Source organism: Cyprinus carpio, chromosome B21 (assembly GCF_018340385.1).
Source record: "Cyprinus carpio isolate SPL01 chromosome B21, ASM1834038v1, whole genome shotgun sequence".
Classification (NCBI taxonomy): domain Eukaryota; kingdom Metazoa; phylum Chordata; class Actinopteri; order Cypriniformes; family Cyprinidae; genus Cyprinus; species Cyprinus carpio.
The window spans coordinates 8,807,613-8,829,749 of NC_056617.1; the positions used below are offsets into that span (position 1 = coordinate 8,807,613).

At 37.4% G+C, this 22,137-nt stretch overlaps 1 protein-coding gene across 1 annotated transcript; it reads right to left on the bottom strand.

Annotated features, from left to right (window-relative positions):
- Positions 1-690: 690 nt before the first annotated feature.
- Positions 691-10,829, bottom strand: lhx5 (LIM homeobox 5). The gene is made up of 5 exons (XM_019063848.2): positions 10,275-10,829; positions 8,040-8,263; positions 5,580-5,857; positions 2,510-2,675; positions 691-1,633 (listed from the first exon to the last, which is right to left on the bottom strand). Exons 1-5 carry the CDS (start codon positions 10,445-10,447, stop codon positions 1,269-1,271), a joined length of 1,206 nt encoding a protein of 401 aa, XP_018919393.1. The 5' UTR covers positions 10,448-10,829; the 3' UTR covers positions 691-1,268.
- Between the last annotated feature and the right edge of the window lie 11,308 nt (positions 10,830-22,137).

The window sequence follows — 22,137 nt, forward strand, 5'->3', positions numbered from 1 at the left end:
ACAGATCACTGTGTGGGCAAAGGCCTCTATGTATAATATGGGGGATGGGTAAGGCAGATGTCTCCATGTGTTGCAGGTGCATATGTTTGTTTTTAAGTGTGAATACTGAAGAGATAAAAAAAAAAAATCCATAGTTGTTACTGATTTTGTCCTCTTTTGAAGTGGCGACTTACTCTTGTGTGATGTCACAAAAGCTAATGGTGATGTCATGGAACTTTAATTAATATAAAAATTTGAATTGTTAAATTGGTAAACTATTACTGAAAAACTAGCTAAGTGTTATTGTCCCAAGGTGTTTTCAAACCCAAAATCATTTACGTCTCATAGTCAACCTAATGTTTCGTTAACCCTTCTTTGCTGTGTGAGGGTCATTTTAACTCTGGTAGCTTAAACAGAGATTTACAGCAACTTAACATCAACGTGTAGAACTTGATGTCTTGCATACTAAAATTAGAAAATGCAATTAGCTTGTTGGTAATTTTAAGGTTAGTTGTTGAATTGCAAATTGTAACTCTTGGGTCAATTTGACCATAGCGGGGGTAACAGTTCTACTTCAACAAAAAATTACTTTTTCCCTCTGAAACATGTTAAAATTTTTGATTCAGTGAACCTAAAAGTCAAATTACGTATCAGGTATTTGATTAGCACAAAGTGTGTTTTGGCAGGCATAGATTCATCAGAACACAGGTATACAGAGTGTTCATCAAAATGTTTAATGAACCAATTCAGCAGTTAATGAATGAATGAACCAAATATGTTACAAATGGACCAGTTTTAAGACAGAAAAGAAAACATTTTTTTTTTTTTATTTGAACAAATTGAGCCTCAGTATCTCAGAAAAGGAAGAAACTAAAGCCAACGAACGGATGAAAATGGTTTTACCTTTAAGTACTAGCTCGCTTCTGACCATCAAATGCAGTTTGACAGCTTTTACTAATCAGTAAGTCAAAGCAGTAGAAAACCCCATGGACGAACATCTGCGCTATTGTCGCAATCGTAATATTGAACTCAGGAAACCATAGAATCAAACCAATGTGATTGGTCAAGATGACCACTGACAATACACATCCTTTGAGAGTAGAAACTAAACCGCAAGACAGGGTCATTTGCACGATGTCTTTCCACCTTACAGGTCCAAATACTGGTTTGTTCTGGTCTATGACCAGCGGATAAACCCTCCCTCAGAAACCTATAGCACTAAGGCAGACCAGTTTAGGGTGGAATTCCCTCTTGTGTCCATAGTTCAGAGTCTTTCCCATCTCTCTGTCCTACCAAACAGTGTTCTCCCCCATCTCTTGACCAGGATGGGACATGGGGCCGCTGTAACTGGTGTTGTTGGCCAGGGGGAAGGGTGGACTCGGACCCCCTGTGAAGCCACCCTCCCCTTGTGGATTGGGATGGAGAGGTCCGGTCATGCCTGGCTCAGGACTGGGGGTATCTGTGTGGGAGATCATGTCCGTGAACCTTTGGTCGTCTGAGGGGTGGTGAGCGGAGACCTGGCCGCCCTCCAGGGCTCCTGAACCCGAGCTGAGGAGATAAGGGGACTCGGCTGGAGATTGCGCCTGTGAAGAAGGGGGTCCGTGAGGGAAGAAATCGTAGTTGACCACTGGCCCGTAGTAGTCACCTTGGTATTCTGAGGAGAAAAATAGAGTGCGATTAGTAATGCTTCTGATATTTAAAAGAAAAAGTGCTTTTTCGGTTAAGTACACTAAAAGAATGGTGTAGAAGCAGTTAGATTGCTAGCCAATTCCACAAAGAATTAAAACAAACTGAATTAAATGTTAAATTTTAAAGCAGAAAAGCTGAAAGAGTATATTCTTGTAAAACATACTCCAATCTGTTTTGTTTACCATTTTGAAAAATCAGTGTACATGACATTTAATTAACTCACAATGAGTAATACTTTTATTTGATTCCCAATTTCATGTTTTTCTCATTCTCCAAGACAATGTGTCAGAATAGTTTGGATACGACCAAAAAAATTTATTACGAGAATGTAACAAAGACAAAGCTAATGAATGAAAATACTCTAATGAAAGGTGAGGAAAGAGGATAAATAAATGTGGAAATGAGTGCAGAGGCATGTTTCTTCATTTTTACTCTCATATCCATCCTCTCGCTCCATCATACCTTTGCGACTGGCCTATATAATTAGTGCTACAGAAAGTCATTAACATTCCTCCCCAATTCCATTATTTTTTTCCTGCAGTTGTGATACTTTAATGTGCTAATCAATCATCAAAAGACATTTTACTATAAAGAAACGCCACTTGCTCGCTGAGTGATAGATTCTGTGTTTTTTGGATTCTGTGTTAAATCTCTGAGGGTTATACTGAAGCATCTTAATACCAACGAGAAACTGCTTGTAAGAGTCTTTGTGCTTTCAAGGTAAGAGGAAAGCCTTGAAGATACAGGGGGTGTGTGTGTGTGTGTGTATGTGTGAGACAGCTCATGTTGCTGTGTGTAAATGTGTGTTTTGACAAAAAGAACATTCTTTGTGTTTATGTACCTCCATAGTAGCTGTATCCTCCAGGGCCCATTATGTCAGGGTCCTCTAGTCTTCCTCCGAGTGGCCTCATTCTGCGTGGTCCCCTGAAGAAAGCGTGACGTCGAGCTCCGAGAACGCTGAGCTGCTTCATTCTGCGTTCTTTAGACCGCCGATTTTGGAACCACACCTACAAGGCAAAGCCACCATTATATACCATGTAATTAAAACACAGAGGTAAGTGAGATGAGATGCACCTCACATGTTTATACATTTCACATTACTCTCCAATTAGAAAACAGGTAATTTTCTACACTTGTTCAAGGCGACCTGATGGTTTAGATGAGTGGTGTAAGTAATAACACCACATAAAACTAAACGAGATGTTTACTTTCATCATGAATCGTCTTATGTTGGTTGAAGAGACTTTGTTTCTTCACAAAAGAAGATATTTTGAGAAACAGTTTTTGTCCATACACTGAAAGTAAATGGGGTCCAAACAACTTTGACCCTGTGAACAGACAAATTTTTTTTTTTTTTAATATATATCTTCAAATCCTATACAGGTTTGGAATGAAATTAAGGCGACTTTTCCTTATTTTATTACATTTTTCCTTAAGGGTTGAATTTTTTCATCCATTGCAGGAGGAAAATAATACTCTTAGTGATGTACAAGCAACATTCCTGTTGATTTAATGGTATTAGCAGCACATCTGCTTGAAGAAACACATAAACAACTTAATGAGGGAAATTAACACAGCAAATGTTACTGGTCAATGTTCATCAAAACATTGTCACAGTACTTTCTAAGCTTTGAAATGTCATTTTATATATATATATATATATATATATATATATATATATATATATATATATATATATATATATATATAATGTGACCAAATTAACTAAATACCAAGAGGATGAATGGAGCAGTATGAAATATTTACCAAAGTTAGTCTCATTATGACTATCAAAAATGTCATACAATTGTAGGTATGCATGTGTTTATACATACATACATGAACAAATGTTCTCTTGTTTCATGTTTATATTGCAGCTCAACCTATTAAAGAAAGAAACACATAATAACTGATCCTGCCCAGCTTGTTAAATAAGTCTTGTCAGAATACTGAACTACAATGCAGTAGATTCTTTAGATTTATATTCCTGCGAAAATTAATATGCTGTGATGATTTCACCAGTCCCTCATCTTAGTGCACGCACGCACATAATTTCTGAGACACTGCGGTGCTGACAAGTATCGTTTGATCATGGCGCCGCCAGCTCATTACAAATAGACCTGATATAACAGTATGTGACAGATGCAATATCAGACTCATCACTGTCGAACATTGTTTCAATCTTTTAGTAAGACCAAGGCAATCTGACATACCACTGTGCTGGTGGAACTCAAATATAACCTTTTAGTCAAAAGAATCACAGCCGTGTGCCTCAACAAACACCGCGAGGGCCGTTTTTCACACTGTTGTCATATAAACTGCTTGCGCAGGAACAAAGAGCAGAGGATGATGTGAAAATGTCTGACATAAGGTGACATTGTTATGCATGATGGTACAATGTAACACATTCATGCCTGAATCTGCATTGCCACTGCATAATATATGCTAACAACAGTTAGTCTGCTCTGGAGGCACAATCCTGCCATGTACGAAAGAGAAAAAGAGAGTGAGAGAGACTATATTAGAGAGACAAAACATGTTCTCTACCTAAAACCACTTAAGCATTCCTCTCCATGCTCAGCAAAGGCAACACCTGCTTATTGAGAACAATCGGCTAACTGTTTGGTACATTTTTATGGAAATGTTTTGCCTCCTCCTGAGTGAGCGTTGCTTAGGGATTACACACACACATGCTGCTGAACCGGCATGGCTCCGGAGGGCTCCCCGCGCAGAGCGCAATCCACATTTAACACATAACAAATGAACGAAGACGTGTGGCAAAGGCCGTCTCCATTTTGGCTCAGAAACAAAGCATTGAGCCTTGCTGGGATTCAGAGAGGGTTGCGATTTCTTGATGATGACAGTGCCACGTGAAGATGAGCTGTGTGCTTGAGTTCACAGATATAACCCAGGATAATTTAAGTCATCAGAGATCAAGAATCAAGATCCTTTTGCTTTTTTACGTCTATATGGAATTCATATGGACCTGATGAAAAAAATCTGTTTTATTTTTGCTGAATTTGATCGTTTCTTTAGATTTATATTCAAGTTATCCTTGTAATTAATATTTTGATAATGTGTCTAAATACTTTTATGTTTCACTGATAACTGGTAACGGCCAACACCTTTTCAATTAAATTTCACCTCTTCAATTATTTGAGCATTTTAAAAACAGAAAGTTCTTAAATTTTATGGAAACCTTTGGCTGTAATTGCTGTCAGAACAGATTGTCTTTCACATTCATATTTTCTCAGCAGGAACTGACAAGCCTTTCATGTAGGTGACGTTATCTTGCTTTTTTTATTTATTTATTTTTAATCAGGGCCTACTACCTGATAAAAATCCATTAACAACTTTAACTGCTTTACAACTGTGAAAATTCCAACTGATATTTGTATTTTGTCAATCTATATGTACCAGAACATTACCTCCACTACAAATATGACAAATCAAGTATGTATGTATATAAACTTGCTCATTACCTGTTATATTATAGGCCTACTATTATTAACTGGCATACAATTCCTTTAGATGAACTTCCTGAACAATTTCAATGTGTCTCCCTTTTTCACTTTATATTTTGTAAGGTTTGTGAGTATTGGCATGACCAGTTCAAATGTCAACCTTTTGTACAATACTGATTAATTAAAACTTTGGACAAATAGCCTATATCAGCATAGAAATTTAATTCTAATAAACATTTGATTGATCTCTATGACAGTAGTGGTTGTACTCTGTAACTGTGTTAAATAAATAAATGACAAAAAAAAGATTCGCTTAAATTCATTCAAAATTCATGCTTGCATTATCTGATAGAATGTTTAAAATCTGAAAGAAATATAGATATAAAATGGCCTAGATAAATATGACCTAAAAATGGTCTAAATAAATGAATACATTTAAATTCTTACCTGTATGACTCGCATGTTGAGGCCTGTTTCCTGCGCGAGCTGCTCGCGGATGTGTCGCGTGGGCTTCGGCGTCGCCACGAACGCGGCTTTCAGAGTCTCGAGCTGTTTGGCCTTGATGGTGGTGCGCGGGCCCCGCCGCTTCGTGCACGAGTTTTGCTCCTCGTTCTCGTTGTTGTTAGTGTCCTTATCTGAGGATGTGGAATTGTCCGTCTCCTTCGTGTCGTCCTGGATCGGATCCGGAAGATCGGGCGATAAACTCCGGTCCGTACATGATGACACTAGTATGATGAAGGACCAACAAGGAACATATTAGACTCATTGCAAAAGATTTTTAGTGTTCACTGTAATATACAAACACCATCCTCTTGAGATAGGCCTAACAATAGAAGCTCTTAGTAGGCTAATAAAAATGTGCATTGTAACATCTTATAATGTGTTTTGTGAATGCACGCTAAAGAAATAAATATGTAGGCCTGCTATAGACACAAATTTACATAGTTCTAAACTAATTTAATTTGATCGGCCTGTAATATTCCATTTTGTGTGTAAAATTGATTGTGGGTTTCACGCAAGATCATCAAATATTGGACCTTTTTGCTGTAATATGACAGACTAAAAAAAGAAAAGAAAAAGAAACAAAGAAAAAGAACAAAAACAGGGGTCTAAACGTGAATCAGTTCTGCAAAATATCGGAGGAATTAAGTCTGGTTGTCTCTTGGGACAGGCTGCTGTGCTTGATAACAGCTTGTCATTGTCTGAGAAGCGCGGATAGACGACTACAGACGTTTATCTGACAAGAACGCATGGACTGAGGAGAATGAGTTATGGACACTTTTCCATAGGTGGACAACACTAAACCAAAAGAGTCGTCAGCTTGCAATATAAAAAATGGATTGACTGAATCATATTCACGTAGCCTACATGGACTATCATGACATATTTTTTTTTTTTAAACAAAGGCTTGCATTTACTTTTATATTACAAGTTGTTCTTTTAAAAAATAGCGAGCTTAATTTTGCTCAAATGTAACACTAGTTTTGCATGATCAATTAAAAACCGGTGAGATTTATCCTTATAGTGGCCTTGGCTGGATATGCTATTTTATTTAGCTATTTTTTCTTTCTTACAAATATCCATTTATACAAGTCATTCAAATCAAGATTATTGTAAAAAAAAATAGCACGCCACAGATTTTAAAAGACCATTATTAGCATTAATGAATCTGAGTGTTGTACGGCCCTTTTAAAGCGACTGGACGAAGCACTCAGTCGCTGTTAAATTAATTGGACTAGCACTGACCCACAAGTGGAGGCGATAATGATGTCATCTTGTGTTGGGAAACAAACAGCCTGTCCGTGATTCTGAACACTCGTGAGCATCACAGTCACGGGGACACGCGTAAACAGTGAACCAACTACCTCTGAATCGGGCTAGTAGTTTTCTTTGAATAGGGTTTTACATTTGAATACAACACACAGGCTCTGTTAATGTGCATTTACATCTTTGAAAGATACGGAGAGCACGTGAGACAATACTATATAATGAGTAGACAACAAACAAACACACCAAATTAAAATGTTTTTAAAAAATAAAAATGTGTATTGATTAATTTAAATGAAAAACGAATGCGCTTTCCTGAATGTTAATAAGAGGAATAGATTCATTTTATGAAATCGTATTATCTAGTTTAAAACGTGCCAAGTTTAAAAAAAAAAAATAATAATCGTCTGTATTCGTATTAGTTAAAAACAAACAAACAAACAAACAAAAAAAAAAAAAAAAAAAAACATTGGCCTATAGTTTTGTACAAAAATATAAAATATTTTAGCTACTTAATGAATGATGTCATATGGTGTAACCATCAATTAAAAAGGTCTAGCCTAAAATATTGTTCTTGGACGCTTAGCCTAATCGTTATTTTCATATATCTTTCCTTCTTTGTGATTTCTGAGTTTTAAGCATTTCATTTAAAAGATCAAAATTAATGTAATGACCTTGACACAGTGATGAGGGTCTGAAGGTGTTCTCTCTGTTTGATAGATTTCATATCACATGACAACAAAATGGCTTCCTGCATGCTGGTTGTTCCATATTGACATCGATATAACTATTAATCATGTTTTAAAAATAATTGCTTCACTGCTTTTTAAAAATCAATAACAATAGGAACAGATGACAAACTACTTGAGCTTAACTTATTTTTCAGAGATCTTTGACGTTTTTACTTAGGCCTATACTTTATACCACAAAAAAATCTACATTAATTTCGAAACTGGAATCATTCAAGTCATTTTATATGAATTGCCGTTTCAATGTAATTTTGAAAAAACTTAATAGATTCAGGAAAAAATAAGCGCCAAGTCATTGACCCATAATTCACACAACTGATTCAGACTGATGGAAACCTTCTCTCTCTCTGTCACACACACACATACACACAGCTCCAGTCGTCGTGCTCACCTGAGTTTAAATTGACCTCTTTGATAGCGCTCGCGCTTATGTAGTCCTCTTTACACACAAATTTGTTTTCGTCGATGACGTAGAGCTCCTCGCCCGTGGACAGCTGTTTGTTGCACACCATGCACGTGAAACAGTTCAGATGGAACACCTTGCTGCGCGCTCTTCTCACGAGGTCGCTGGGCGAAATGCCCTGCAAGCAGCCCGCGCATTTCGTACCAAAACGCCTGCAGAGAGACACAGAGATGAAATGCAGAACAATATTATGTGTGTGTGTGTGTGTGTGTGTGTAAATACTGTAAAGGACCATATTGAATACCTAAAAGCATTCTGCAATTTATTTTCAATTCCAAGTACGTGTAAATCCTGCGTGTAGTATGTGTATGCAATTAGTAAATGGTCAATTCTGTATATCTTGAATATTATGTTACTAAAATGACTGCAATAATGTGGAGCACGCACACGATTTTTACTCACTGTGTCAGGTGACAGTGATTTGAAAAGTATGTTATTATGAGATAATAATGTAGGCTATAATTTTTCGAAATAATTTTAAATCATTTACACGGAAAAAATATATTTAATATTTATAACGGGCATTAGCATTTTAATAAACCCTGTCATAATTCCGAAGGAATTTGGCAGTAGGCTCAAGAAAAAGTCCGTGAAATTGTGGGATAAGGCAAGATACCAAAACCTAATTTTAGGTGTTAAACACAAACGCAAGTCAGTTCACCTGTAATATTAATATCTTAACATTAGTGTAATTTGTCATTAAAATAAAAATAGAACTACGTTTTTGTGTTCATAAACGCATTTACAAATACAAAACCTGATTTTCTTACATTTATCCATTCATCCTCTATGAATTGAGAGATAATCCGCCAATTACAGGTTGTTGTTTCTTTTCTGATTTGTTAATCTGCGCCTACAGTTTTTTTTTTTTTTTTCTCGAAGCAGAGGGATAAATAACACAGCTCCTGTAGTTTGTTCAATTCATATTTCAATGACAATGAGACGAGAAAGACCAGGTATACAGGCCGGTCTTGGTCGTGAGGCACGTCAAGCGCACTACTCCCTTCTGTTTCTCCCCTCGGGTTTATTTTAACACTAATGTACTAACTCTTCCCCCATTTGTTATGGTATCGAGTCGCTCTTGCGCTTTTCAAATGCATCTCTCCCAGTGAAAGGCCATAACACTACTTACACAACAAATGGACGCATTACGGGTGATTACTGTTTCGCCCCACTAATGGCTCCACATTCAAGCGCAGAGCTGGAGGGGCCCCATAGAACGGGATGGTCAAGGCCGTTTGGGATAACAATGGCACATATGAAAGCTTAAACACTGGATGACATTAAATAGCACAGAGAAATGTAAACTAGAAGAAAATCTGACAGAACACACTTAGCGATATAAAGCACTAATATAAGTAAATAAGCGGCCTGTTCTGAGACTACAACAATATCATTACAGGTACGCAACACAGGTGTTTTGAAACTGTCTTGTTTGGGTTTTAATCTTTTAGGAATTTAGTGCATTTTTTTTTAAAGAAATTATTTTTTTTTGTTTAGGAATGTAGCTAGGCTGCTGTTAAGAATATTTCACTAAGACTAATAAAGTTATTTTTAAACACTCATTTTATTAAATCGTTTCTGAATTATTAACAAATTTAAATTATCTTGGCTATTTTATCAGTTTAAGGTTAACTGGATTTAAATGATATATTTCCTGTGTGTTAAAAAGAAATCCTTGTCGCTGGAATTTTCGTTTATATTTCTGGATACATTTAAAAAAAAAACACAGCAGTCCGTTTTGTTCAATATTTATAAAAGGCCTAGTTATCCAATATATGGCCTACCATGCAGGATTCAAATGCATAATAATAATGCGCAAAATAATAACGTGTTTTCGGGTATAATAAACAATTACTTTACTAACAGATATTTTTTCCCACAATCATGTGCACAAAGGTCTTCAAGAGGAATCCTCACGCCGAAAGCGTGTGAATACAATGAGCAATGAATGGGTCATCAATCAAAAGCTATTAATGAACGACGGAGGATCAAAGGTTTAACAGTACATTACACATTTTAGGCAGGTTAATCCACAAAATGAGCCTCATCCACATAAGAGGAAAACAAGGGTAGGTAAATCCTACATGACACATTCTTCAAATGAGGATTAGTCCAGAAGTTTGACGAGGTGAGGCAGCCCAAACGCAAGCAGCTTCTTACCTGAAAAAGTCCATTTTGCAATAGAGCTTTCCATCCCTGGAGAAACATTTTTCGGTCAGGTTGCAGTTACACTCGCAGCACTGGACACACTTGGCGTGCCATGCGCGGTCGAGAACGTTCAAGAGGAACCGATCGAGAATGGGCCTCTCGCACCCCGCGCAGTGCACCATCATTCCGCCCTGGAGGGGACCGAGAGCCGACCTTCCCAAACGGGCACCACGCCTCGGATTGGGGCCACACGAATCGGTGCGGAGCAACGTCTTGGCTTCTTGGAGAGGGAGACAACAGCAGAGCAAATGTTCCGTCTTGAGAACGAGTCTCCACCACGCCTAGAGGTAAACACTCCGGACGTGATTGTTATGCATTGTACCTGTGGGCATCCAGAAATCCACGGAATCAGAAAATAAATCTATTCGTTGCAGAGAGTTTGCTAACAAAGAGGCTTCTCCAAGTTTTCCTCCTGGTTTAGTTTTGTACTCTTGATCCACCTGCGTGTGTCCACTCACCTCACCGACACTTTTTGCATCACTCTGTTCCAGTTCGCGGGAGCCTCTCGCATCCGCATTCAGGTTTTGATGACGTTTTCCTTGTACTTAAGCCGCGGTGGCCAATCGCGGACAAGTTGCCATGGCAACGGGTTTAAATATTGGTACTATCAGATTCCTTCCAAAGTTCTACCTTGGGTTTGGTAAAACGTCTATAAACGCTTATGCTGGCAAAGCTAATTATTTCTTCGACGTGCTATTTTTTGTTCCTACCGATTTTGAACTCGACCAGTAAAATCAGAAATTGTGCTGTGTGTATTTAGTTAGAAGGCTTGCGTTTTTGGCCTCACCAGACTTGGATCCTGGACAGCACACTTGGACTGGAAGACGCTGTTAAATTTTTTCATAGACTTTTGAGATGATTTTTATTAAGACGATAATGACTCACTCCATTTATTTCTGTGTAATTAATGCAGCATTTGAGACTTAAATCGAAGTGGCAACAACAAGGTAATTAATTGTAAGAATGGTCGATAAATAGAGACCGATTTATAGACGTTAAATGTGCACGTCTTTAGCGTGATATCTAAAGAAAATAAGTGTAGAAAATCCAAACAGCCATCGCTGCGTCTTAATTCTGAAGGAGTGATCTGTGCGCGCGGGTGGGGGATCCCGTTCTTTTCTCATGCATAAAGCTATTTACAGGGAAATGCACTGGATTAAGATACTGGCTCGCATCAATAGAGAGTACCGGATCGCACAGCAGTTTGACAAAGTAGCCTCAAATCGAAGGGATTTTAAATATTTACCCAGGTAATCATTTTGTTAGCTGAGGAAATGCAAACATTACAGGTAGCTATTCTGCTGCATGTATGTCCACACGGAATTCCCAATATATTATTTGATTTATCATTTAAAAGGAAAACAACTAAAATATCAGCGTACGATTTTTTTATTAGCCAATTATATGTTCGCCCACATTTCCTTATGCATTAGCGTTAAACAGCCTATTGTGCAGTAATATCATTGCAGCCCATTGTCAGAAAGCTGTGTTTTCATGGGTTCTGAAAGCCAGGCATGTCTGTTCACTGGAATAAATCCGGATCAGGTCACCCGTGGTCTGTCTACCTGCTTCCCTCTTTGTAAACAATAGCACGTAGTTTACAGTTGTGTTAGTGTATCGGATTAGAACGCGAACGCAAACACCATAACCAATGCTGTGCCCATTGTTTAATAAAATACACGTCTGTGACTATTTAAAGCAACAAAACAAAATATAATAATAAAATGTATTATTATTATTAATATTATTATTATTATTATTATTATTATTATTGTAAACTTATTAGAAATGGGTTTCACACAAAATACCTAAATAAATCTATCTATCTATCTATCTATCTATCTATCTATCTATCTATCTATCTATCTATCTATCTATCTATCTATCTATCTATCTATCTATCTATCTATCTATCTATAATCTCCTGAAATTAATAATCCTTTTACAACACGCAGGGCTTAAGCAGTGACTAAATAGCGTTTGGTAATATTTGGAGTCAGGGGATGCCGGTGGGCTGCATGCTGGAAAAAAGGAGAGCCAAGGGCGAGTTTCGGGACCCCCGCTGTTCTTGGCAGGCAACAACGGCAGCGAGTTTGGCTTCGCTTACATTTCTAATCCCTTCGCGATGCACACTATTTATTTTCTCACTAAGTATTGTTTTGTTGACTCTCCATTTAAGAAATCCTCAGTTTTCCCCCTGACGTTACCCTCCGCGAATAAGCAAATATGAGTGAAATGCACGCTTGGGCTACTTCCAGTCATTTGCATATTTTTAAATAGCTAAATGCTAAAATTAAAGGTGCCATCTGTTTACAATCGCCCTGACAGAAGAGCCATTAACAGGCTGGCCTAACCTTGTCGAGTCTTTTTGGTTAAATAGCGAATCAGCCCACAGCTTGTGCGTACACACATATGCACCCAAAACTATGTGAACAACTCTGCTTTTAAATGACACAGAACCTTCCACTTGCATCACATAAGAACCAACGCGTTATCATTTGATGCATGGAAAAGCTAGCATTTGGGACTAGAAAGAGAGCCTATTCTTTTATGCCTAATAAATAGGCTACAGTGCTATGCAGCTCTAGAGAAAGGACCCTAGGTCTGCAATGCAAACAAACGCTAGTGGAACGCGCAGAGGCACCTGTGCCGATACAGGAACTGTCCAGGGTGCTGAAAACAGCGGGAGGGATTTGTGCTGGCAGTGTGTGAATTATACAATGACTTCCAGGAGGGATGGATATTATAAACAAATTTCGATATTTTAAAAGCATTTTTCTTAATTAAAATACATTTTTGCTTAATTATATGTAGGATAATTTTCAAAGCGCAATGTGCACGTCTTTTTTTTTTTTTTTTTTTTTTTTTTTTTTTAATAGCCTATATACCATATATGTGATTTTTTTGTATAAATGGCGCACTGTTTCTATAGTTACCTCTGGGAATGGGGCTTTTGTTGGTTTGCATCAGTGGAATATGCGTTCTGAGAATAACTGCAACGTTTGGAGACGTTGTGAAACATAATGTGTACATTTGGAAAAAAGAACGCTGGGGAAAAAACAATATGTACTTTTACTACGACTTTTTGATTTTACTTTCGGTTGATGCATTTTCATTCATATTTGGTCATTATTATGACATATATGAACAGAAGTTGACTCTAATTATCAAATATGATTACATATTAACATATTAGCTACTCTCCTAAACATCTAGTAAGCCATTCATTTAATCCTCTTTAAGATGCACTAAGACCTTAATCATTCAACACCAGACCCCAAGTTAAAGAAAAATAGTTATTATGGATTATTCAATGAGTGGATAGTGATTCTTGTATTTACTTCTGTCTCATTTTCTTAATCATGTTCAACTTTACATTCACCTAATTCATTAAAATTTAAGAGGCAGAGTCAGAAAACTCTACACAGAAAGCCTGTTTCATTACTGTTCAATTCAGTGTCGACATAATTACCTTAAATGATCAGTATTTTGATGATCAGCATAAAATCTATAAATTTTGCTGGCAATGCACATTGGCATATAACATTATGTATAAAAGAAGCAAAGAACAAACAAACTATTTAATGCATTTACACTTAAATGCAACCAGCTTTGCAAAGCTCTATAAATTATAAGAGCAGAGCATATTTTATTCATTTAAAGGCAAATGTCCTTATTATATCGGTCTCAAAGGCTTTGGGTGTCTATCAAAGATATCATACAAGTGTGATCTCTCGAGTTTGCATAAGTAGGACATGAATACATGCATAGTAGATAAAACGCCTCAGTGTTCTTTGTGTAATTTACAGACAGAAGTGTTTAGGGGCCTAATTTGTGCATGCTTTATTTAGTGGACATTTCCTCATATACACACAAACCATTAGCATGAATGAAAACACACAGAAGGAGAAAGAGAAAGAAACTAAAAGCACATATTCATATTTCTCGGACCAAATCCGTTCTTCTGACACTGGAATCTTAATTTTTAAGAGTGTATATTCCAAAACTCTTTTTTTTGTTTTATTCTGAAAATACACTTAATGTTCTAAATGATATTATTTTAAATATTAATATTTTTAATAACAAAATCAAATATTAAATACTAAAATAATATTAAAAGTATTAAAACATATGCAAAGCAGAAGATACACAGAAGGAAAGGCATAAATGTAAATAGACAAAAGGACATGAGAGACACGAACGTACACACTTTGCAATGAGCTCCACTCAAAACACGTCTCCCTGGAGACATTGCAGTGAGTGGCACACCTCCACTTCCCCTGCACAGACCTTCATTCTCACTGCCAGAACTAGCCTGGAGGGGCCAAGCCATCTCAGCATGTTTTCTATGCCGCACCACAATCCACCCAGTCCACCGCACACACAGGCAGGCAGGCAGACAGACACACTCTCGGCCCAAAGTGCCATTAGTCTTGAAAGGTAGGAGAAGGGAGAAGAGGTGAACAGGCATCTCAAGCATTCCGATTTGCGAATGCCCCTCCCGTATCCATCCACCAAAGGGGTACATGACTCCCCAGGGCTGAGGCAGCATGGCTGGGGTATGCCTGGAGGGGGCTGCGAGCCGTGATGCGGTTGTGGGGGTCGGTCAGTGTGATGGATGGTTGATTGGTAGCTGTCCCAGGGGCCTCCCTCTCTCTCACCTCTGGCGCTGGGAATTAAAAGGCGGTTTGTCTCTAGCGAGTCCTCAGCTGCTGAAAGCAGCCCGGCAATTTCACAGAGATCAGAGAGGGCATTACTGCTGCCTGTCAGGGGAGCCGTCACACAGCCGGACACCACAGGGTGGGGTGGTGAAGGGGGGCCGGCTCTTACAGGCATGCACATGCACGCTGATTTTCACATAGAAAAACATGTGAATGCATATGAGGCTGTGTTTCTGTGGAGTAAGACTTCTCTGAAGAGCTGATCCGTCTGAGTGGAGTAGATGCAGACACACACATACACACTTGCATTCTCACATGGCCTTTTATCGACAGTCCTGTCCATCTCACTTATCTGTTCTAATCAAAGCTCTCTCCATTTACACCCAAACTACCCTCAGAACACCAATGCGAGACCCCTGTCCTGATGAGTATAAATACACACAGACATTCACACTTCCAACACTCTCACAGCCACTGAAACACCAAGAAACTTATTAACAGCCACCAGACAGTTTTGGTGGAAACCAGCTGGTCAGAAATGCAACTGAGCTGTCAGTTGTTATGTCCGTGGTTGGCGGTTTAAAGCGAGTAAAATGTCTTATCACAGAGGGTCCACCAATTCATTTTTGAAAATATGCATTATATTTGAAAATTTGCATTATATATAAATAATGAAAACAATGCTATATTTAAAAAGCTAAAGTTCAGAGTTCATCTAAATGTTTCAGCTTAAGAATGCACATTAATAATGATTAATTTAATGACTTTGAAATATAAGCATCATAAAGTATGCAAAAATATTAATATAAGTTATTATAAGCCTGGCTTACATATATTTAACAGAAATAGTTTACCCAAATATGACAATTCTGTTATCATGTAGTCATCTTCATGTCATATGAAAGCAATATTATTTTCTTTTGTTCTCTGCAATATGATATAAGAAGTTTAGCAGAATGTCTGAGAAACAGGTTTTGCTTTGTATTTGATCAAAAATGCCGTAAAAACAGTAATATTGCGAAAACTTATTACAGTTTTAAAATGTTTTCTTTAAATGTATAGGAACATATTTTAAAATGTAATTTAATCTTGTATTTTCAGCAGCTGTTACTCCAGTGTCCTTCAGAAATCATTCTAATATGCTTATTTGGTGCTCAAGGAACATTTCTTATAAATGTTGAATAAAGCTGTGTTGCTTAATGTTTTTATGGAAACCATGATACATTTTTTTTTTTTCAGAATTCTGATGTATAGAAAGTTTAAAAGAAACACTTATTTAAAAAAAAAACTAATTCTATCATTATGAATGTCTTTAATGTCACTTCTGATCAAATTAATGCATCCTTGCTGTATTAAAGTATTTCTTTAAAAAATCTTACCGATATCAAATGCTTGATCAGTAGTGTTATTGAAATCAGTGAATATGATTGTAAAACATAGTGCCAGTTGTAAGAAAGCACTATGTGTGTTTATAAAAGTATTTGAATTGCATGCCTGCATGATGTGTGTGTTTGTGTGTGTGTGTGTGTGTGTGTGTGTGTGTGTGTGTGTATAGGGTACAGACCCTGTCACTGAGGCATGATGAGAGAGATTACCTGCAGCCTTTGGTCCATCTTAATGAGGTAATGAGTGGAGAGGAGGGGGGCGCTCTGCCTCTGCCCTCATATACTCCATTAATCAGAGCAGGTTGGGGGGGTCAGACACCACGGCCAGAGCCCCAACCCACCCCCATAACACACTAATGGACTGACTGAAGGTGCATTTAGTTAAATGGCTCTGACTGCTTAGATTGATGGAGAGGAGTAGGGTGAGAGACAGAGGGAGAGAATGGCAGGATGACATACAGAAGGCAGAGGATGACATACAGAGAGGGAATAAGACGAGTGAGATGATGGGAAAAATCAACAACAACTGCAAATCAAAAATAACGACAAGTCGAAAATGACACCTTCTAAGATCTGTTCTGTGAGACACGAGTTAAAATTAAAAGCAATTAAAATTAAGAGCGAGGAACAATGAGCTACTATAAGCTGAACTTCAACTTCTTGGGTTTGGTTGAAGTTAGTTTAATATTATATTTTTAACAAAAATAAATAAATAAATGTTCTCACAAAATTGATTGGAAAGCAAACTATAATTGGTGGACCCCATGAAGTCTGCCACCCACAGACCGCTATTTTAAATGATTCATTACATGTTTCATCTTATGGTTTTTATTATAAATCTATGTTATAGAGATAGAAAAGCAATTGGTGTTTTAAAATGTTGACATCACATGAATACTTTTCATATGAACACTTAATGCACCATCCAGCTGCAGTGAACCTCTTTGTCCATTGATGGCTATTCGAACATATCAGTGTATTCTTACAAAATACTGACTGACCTTTTTGCAACACTGAAGTGCTAATGTATACCTTTCTCAAGGGATTATAAATCTCTTGACGTAAACCACAAAACCATTTTATATATATATACAAACACATACATGTACTATATATATAGACAATCACAGTGTATATATCACAAACACACACATTCTATATATATATATATATATATATATATATATATATATATATATATATATATATATATATATATATATATATATACATATACATACAGACAATCAGTGTATATATCACAAACACACATACTATATATAGGGGTGCACGATAAATATCGGCCGATAATTAATGCACATCACGTCAGTAAAGCAGATTCTCTAATCCGTGTAGTAAACGCTGCTCTATGTGAAATCAGCACCTGATGGAATATACCGCTGTTTAGAGAACCGGCTTTACTGACGAGATGCGCATTGATTATAAGCCGATATTTATTGTGCACCCCTAATATATATATATAAATAGACAATCAGTGTATATATCACTAACACACACACACACACACACACACACACACACACACACACACACACACACACACACACACACACACACACACACATATATATATATAAATGGAAATGCTACATAAAATGCAATCCTAAAAGTTTTTAGAACTTTTTAATAGAAGGTAGACAAAAAAACAAAAAAAAAAACAATCAAGTATATCTCTGGTTATTCTTCCACATCATTTACTTGATCTAACAATCATTATTTACAGTACAGGCTGTTGCAAAAACAAGTGAAAATTGATATATAAATCATAAATTATGAAAAGCAGGCAAATCTTAGAGAGAAGGAAAGAGAATGAGGATAGATCAGAGGACAAAATGAAGGGCATGGGGAACGACGGCAGACTGATGGAAGGAATGAAGGATGGAAATGAGCAAGAAAACAAGAGCGAGAAAGAAACTCCCAGAAAGGAGGGAAAGAAATGTTTGAGGTATGTGTGAAAAGGACGACAGTGAGTCAGATTCAGAGAGGGAGGAAGAAAGAGCTTGTGAGGGGAGGAATAATCTGAGTTCTGTATGTGCGGTTGTGCCCTGCTCTCCCCTGGCTGGCCGCCCCAGCAGCCACTTGAATTAGCAGCCGAGGATTATGGGGGAGAGGCTCATTAATGGGGCAGACAAACAGCAGCCAGTGTGAATATTTGCACCTAGAAATTGAAAAGATTAAGTCCTATTTGACAATGACTGGCAGGCTCCACGCTCGGAGAGAAGCTACTGTTAAATATTCATATGCTGCCCGCAAGGCTGTCTGTGCATGAGCGTGTGCATGTCCTTCTCAATCCATGCAGAAATGTGCGTATATATCTCAGAAAGTGTGTGTGAGTGTGAAGGGGGATCTTTCTTAGTGCATGTTTGAAATGTTTGAGTGCATTTGTGTGCAAATGTCTGTACTTTTGTTAATGCGAATCCTTGAAAACTCTGGGCGTATGGAAGGTGAGGAAAATGAGAGCTCAAGTTCAGCCATTTTCTAGTCTTTGGTATTATGCGTAGTCATATGAAAACAAGCCATTTGCCTTATTTCTCACCATATGCCCTCAGGTCAATTCACAAGGACATTTTTCAGGCACATTTTTAAAAATAAAAAACTTTTTGAATCACCTTTGACACGGTCACAGACTAAAATCTGGCCTTGGGTTTTGAAAATAAATAAATAAATAAATACAAATTCCTGGCACTACTGTGCCAAGCTCTGTATTGTCTATAAAATGCGATGAAATGTGAAATATCTTTTTCATATAAAGCACATTATTCATAATGAATCTGTAGCTGGATGTCACCTGTGAGATTGGACCATTCTCAGGGAAATATTTCATCAATCAGAAGAGATTGTTTGTTTTTCAGTCAAGAACTGGTGGGCCAGGCCCTTTTGCATCTGTTCTAAGTCATTCAGGGGTAATTCTAGTTCTGCTTCAAGACTTTATCTCAAAATGACTCATTTTCAACAGTGCAGTGACACAAAAATATGTGAAGAGTAGCGAAAAGAGTTACTGATTTTGATTATGGCTTGGTATGCTATTTGTGCAGAGGTTCTCTGCTACATTACATGTGGATTCGGTGGTTGGTCCATGTGCCCACCTACATAGGATGGTGATTAATAACGTGCCCTTTAGGTGTCTGGTTAATGCCAACCCCCCACTGGCACTTCCCTTTAAATGGCAAACTCATGACACAAAGTGGGAGCTAATCTGACAACTTCTATTAATCTACTGATTCTTTTTTTAGGTATAATATCACACCAGAAAGCATCTTACATAAATGAAGACTTATTTGGTTATTTAGAACCACCTAGAAATATTCTACACAGTTTGCACACTTCTCCTTGGGTGAATTAAAACTAGAAGAAAACAAGATGTTGGTTTGTCAAATTTTTGCTTGATGGTTCTTTGGTTTTGATACTAAAGTTGAGGTAAAAAAATAATATTTCTGGCTGAAAAAGCATGAGCAATTTCAAGAAAAATTTACTTTAAAAACATTTAGAAATTGGTGCTTCTTCAATTACGGCACCTTCATGCCCCAGCCATAATAAACTTTTTCTTTGGAAACAATTCACACCATCATTTTAATTTCTTCTAACTTTTAAACTGCATTTTATGAATAGATTTGATTTCTTACACTTGTCTCCAATTCAGATCTTCAATATTAAAATTTGAAAATAAATCACGAAATTAACATAAAATGTGTAAAAATGTATCAGGTGAAAATGTTTATCTGTTTCTTCAATTGGCATTTCCATCACAACCAACAATTTTGCATATAAAAAAGTTGTTATAATTTTTTTATAAAAAGGAGACGTGTGTTTGTAATGAAAGCTTTATTTTGATAGTCTCCTTTAGAAATTCAGTTGACTAAAAGTAACATTACAACTACATGTCAAGTATCTCTAGAGTATAAGTAGAGTAATAGTAGACTGTTAGTAGCACAAGTTGACATGTACTTACTTATAATCAGTAGAATGTCTGTTGGGCGACCATCAAAATAAAGTGTTAGCAAATATTAAGCAGACAATGAACTAATATTTTAATGACTGTTAATGAAATGTAGTTGCACAGTTACTTATTGTAAATGTCTAAAGGGCACCATCAAAATAAATAGACGCATGAAGCATGTAACGTGTGGAAATAAAACTTATTGTGTGCAATTTGCAATCAACCTGCAATTTTGTTAATATTATGCAAAAAGAGAGAAAATATAATTTAATTGTGTGTAATTACGATACCTCTGAATCCTAGCTATGAAATTAGCCTAAGCAGGAAAAAGGAGTCTAAAATGTGTTTTTCATTTGCAGAATGTTATACCTTCAAGACGTTACTGTTAAGCACATACACACAAAAAACTAAATTCCCCTGTGATGCTTTTTCCCCATGCATTGTTGGGTGGTGGATAAATAAATTTGGTGTGAGAGTGAACAGAGTGTATGTTTTAAGATTTTTTTTTTTTTTTGTAAAGGTCCACAAGGCCCATGGTTGAAGACATTCACACACCAAATACTACAGTGCACTATAATCACAGCACTGTGTCTATGCTGTGAGCACACCAGAGCGCAGCGTGAAGCCACTCTGACACCCCGTCGATCAGCCTGCCGTGAAGCTGCCTAGCTGGAGATCACCTCCAGCGAACGCTCGCAAATACAGCAGCAATTCATTTCCTTGACAGGACTGGATTCTTCAGACCTGACAAAGCTATTTACCTAGCATGCCCCAGTGCTAGCCCATGCTAGCGCTAATGTTTTCTCTCCTGCAGAGGATCAATATCTTTGGAAGTGTACAAACAGCAGTCCCTCGGTGGAACAGATCCTGATGTGAACGGCTAACAGACCGGCGGAGATGGCTGACAGCAGCTCAGCGCTGAAAAACCAACAGCAGAGAAATCAAATCAACAGCACATGCTAATGGGCCTCAGACTGAATCAACATTAGTGAGCTGTCAAAAACACTCCGCTCCAAGCGCTAATCAAGGCCAAATTAGACAGAATCAACACAGTCACACAGACTATATCAACAAGTTGTGTAAATCCACAAATATGGAGATACGGAGTCAAAATGCCACTGCAATTTGAAAGCGACCGAAGCAACAGAATAGTGGAAGATCTTAGCTCATGTTTGACTTCATTATCTGATTTTATGAGTCCCAAAAAATTGACACTAGAAAAATAAAAAGTCTACACTAGAAAAAACATATATAAACATACATTTAAACAAAATGTTGCATTATTGGTGTTTTATGTATACTGCACTGTATTTTGGTAAGACTTTCACTCTGCTTGTTAAATGATGATTTAAAGTTGAATGACAAATATTTTATGTATGTGAAATTATGCATGCATATGATGGAGTGCAAATTTTAAATCTCTTTGTAAATACACCCAAAATGCGACAAGTACACTTTATTATTTTTTTTATTTTGTATATGCATACATGTGTGTGTGTCGTGCATGTGAGTGTGAGTATGTGTGCACGAACAAGGCAAGGTGAGCTTGTGTGTGTGTGTGAGAGAGAGAGGGTGAGTGTGTTTAATCGCCTGCTCTGCTGTGATAATGCTGAAGCCTGTTATCAAGTCCATCTCTGCCTGAGGACTCAGCGGAGGGAGGCACGCTCACACACACACACACACACACACGCACTGCTCTGCATATCTCTAGCATACACAGCCCTCTCTCTGTGCATGGGGACCAGGGGGGCCAAGACAACCGATGTTCACCATAAACCTCTGACACTCATTCTGTGTCTGTCAGTTTCAGT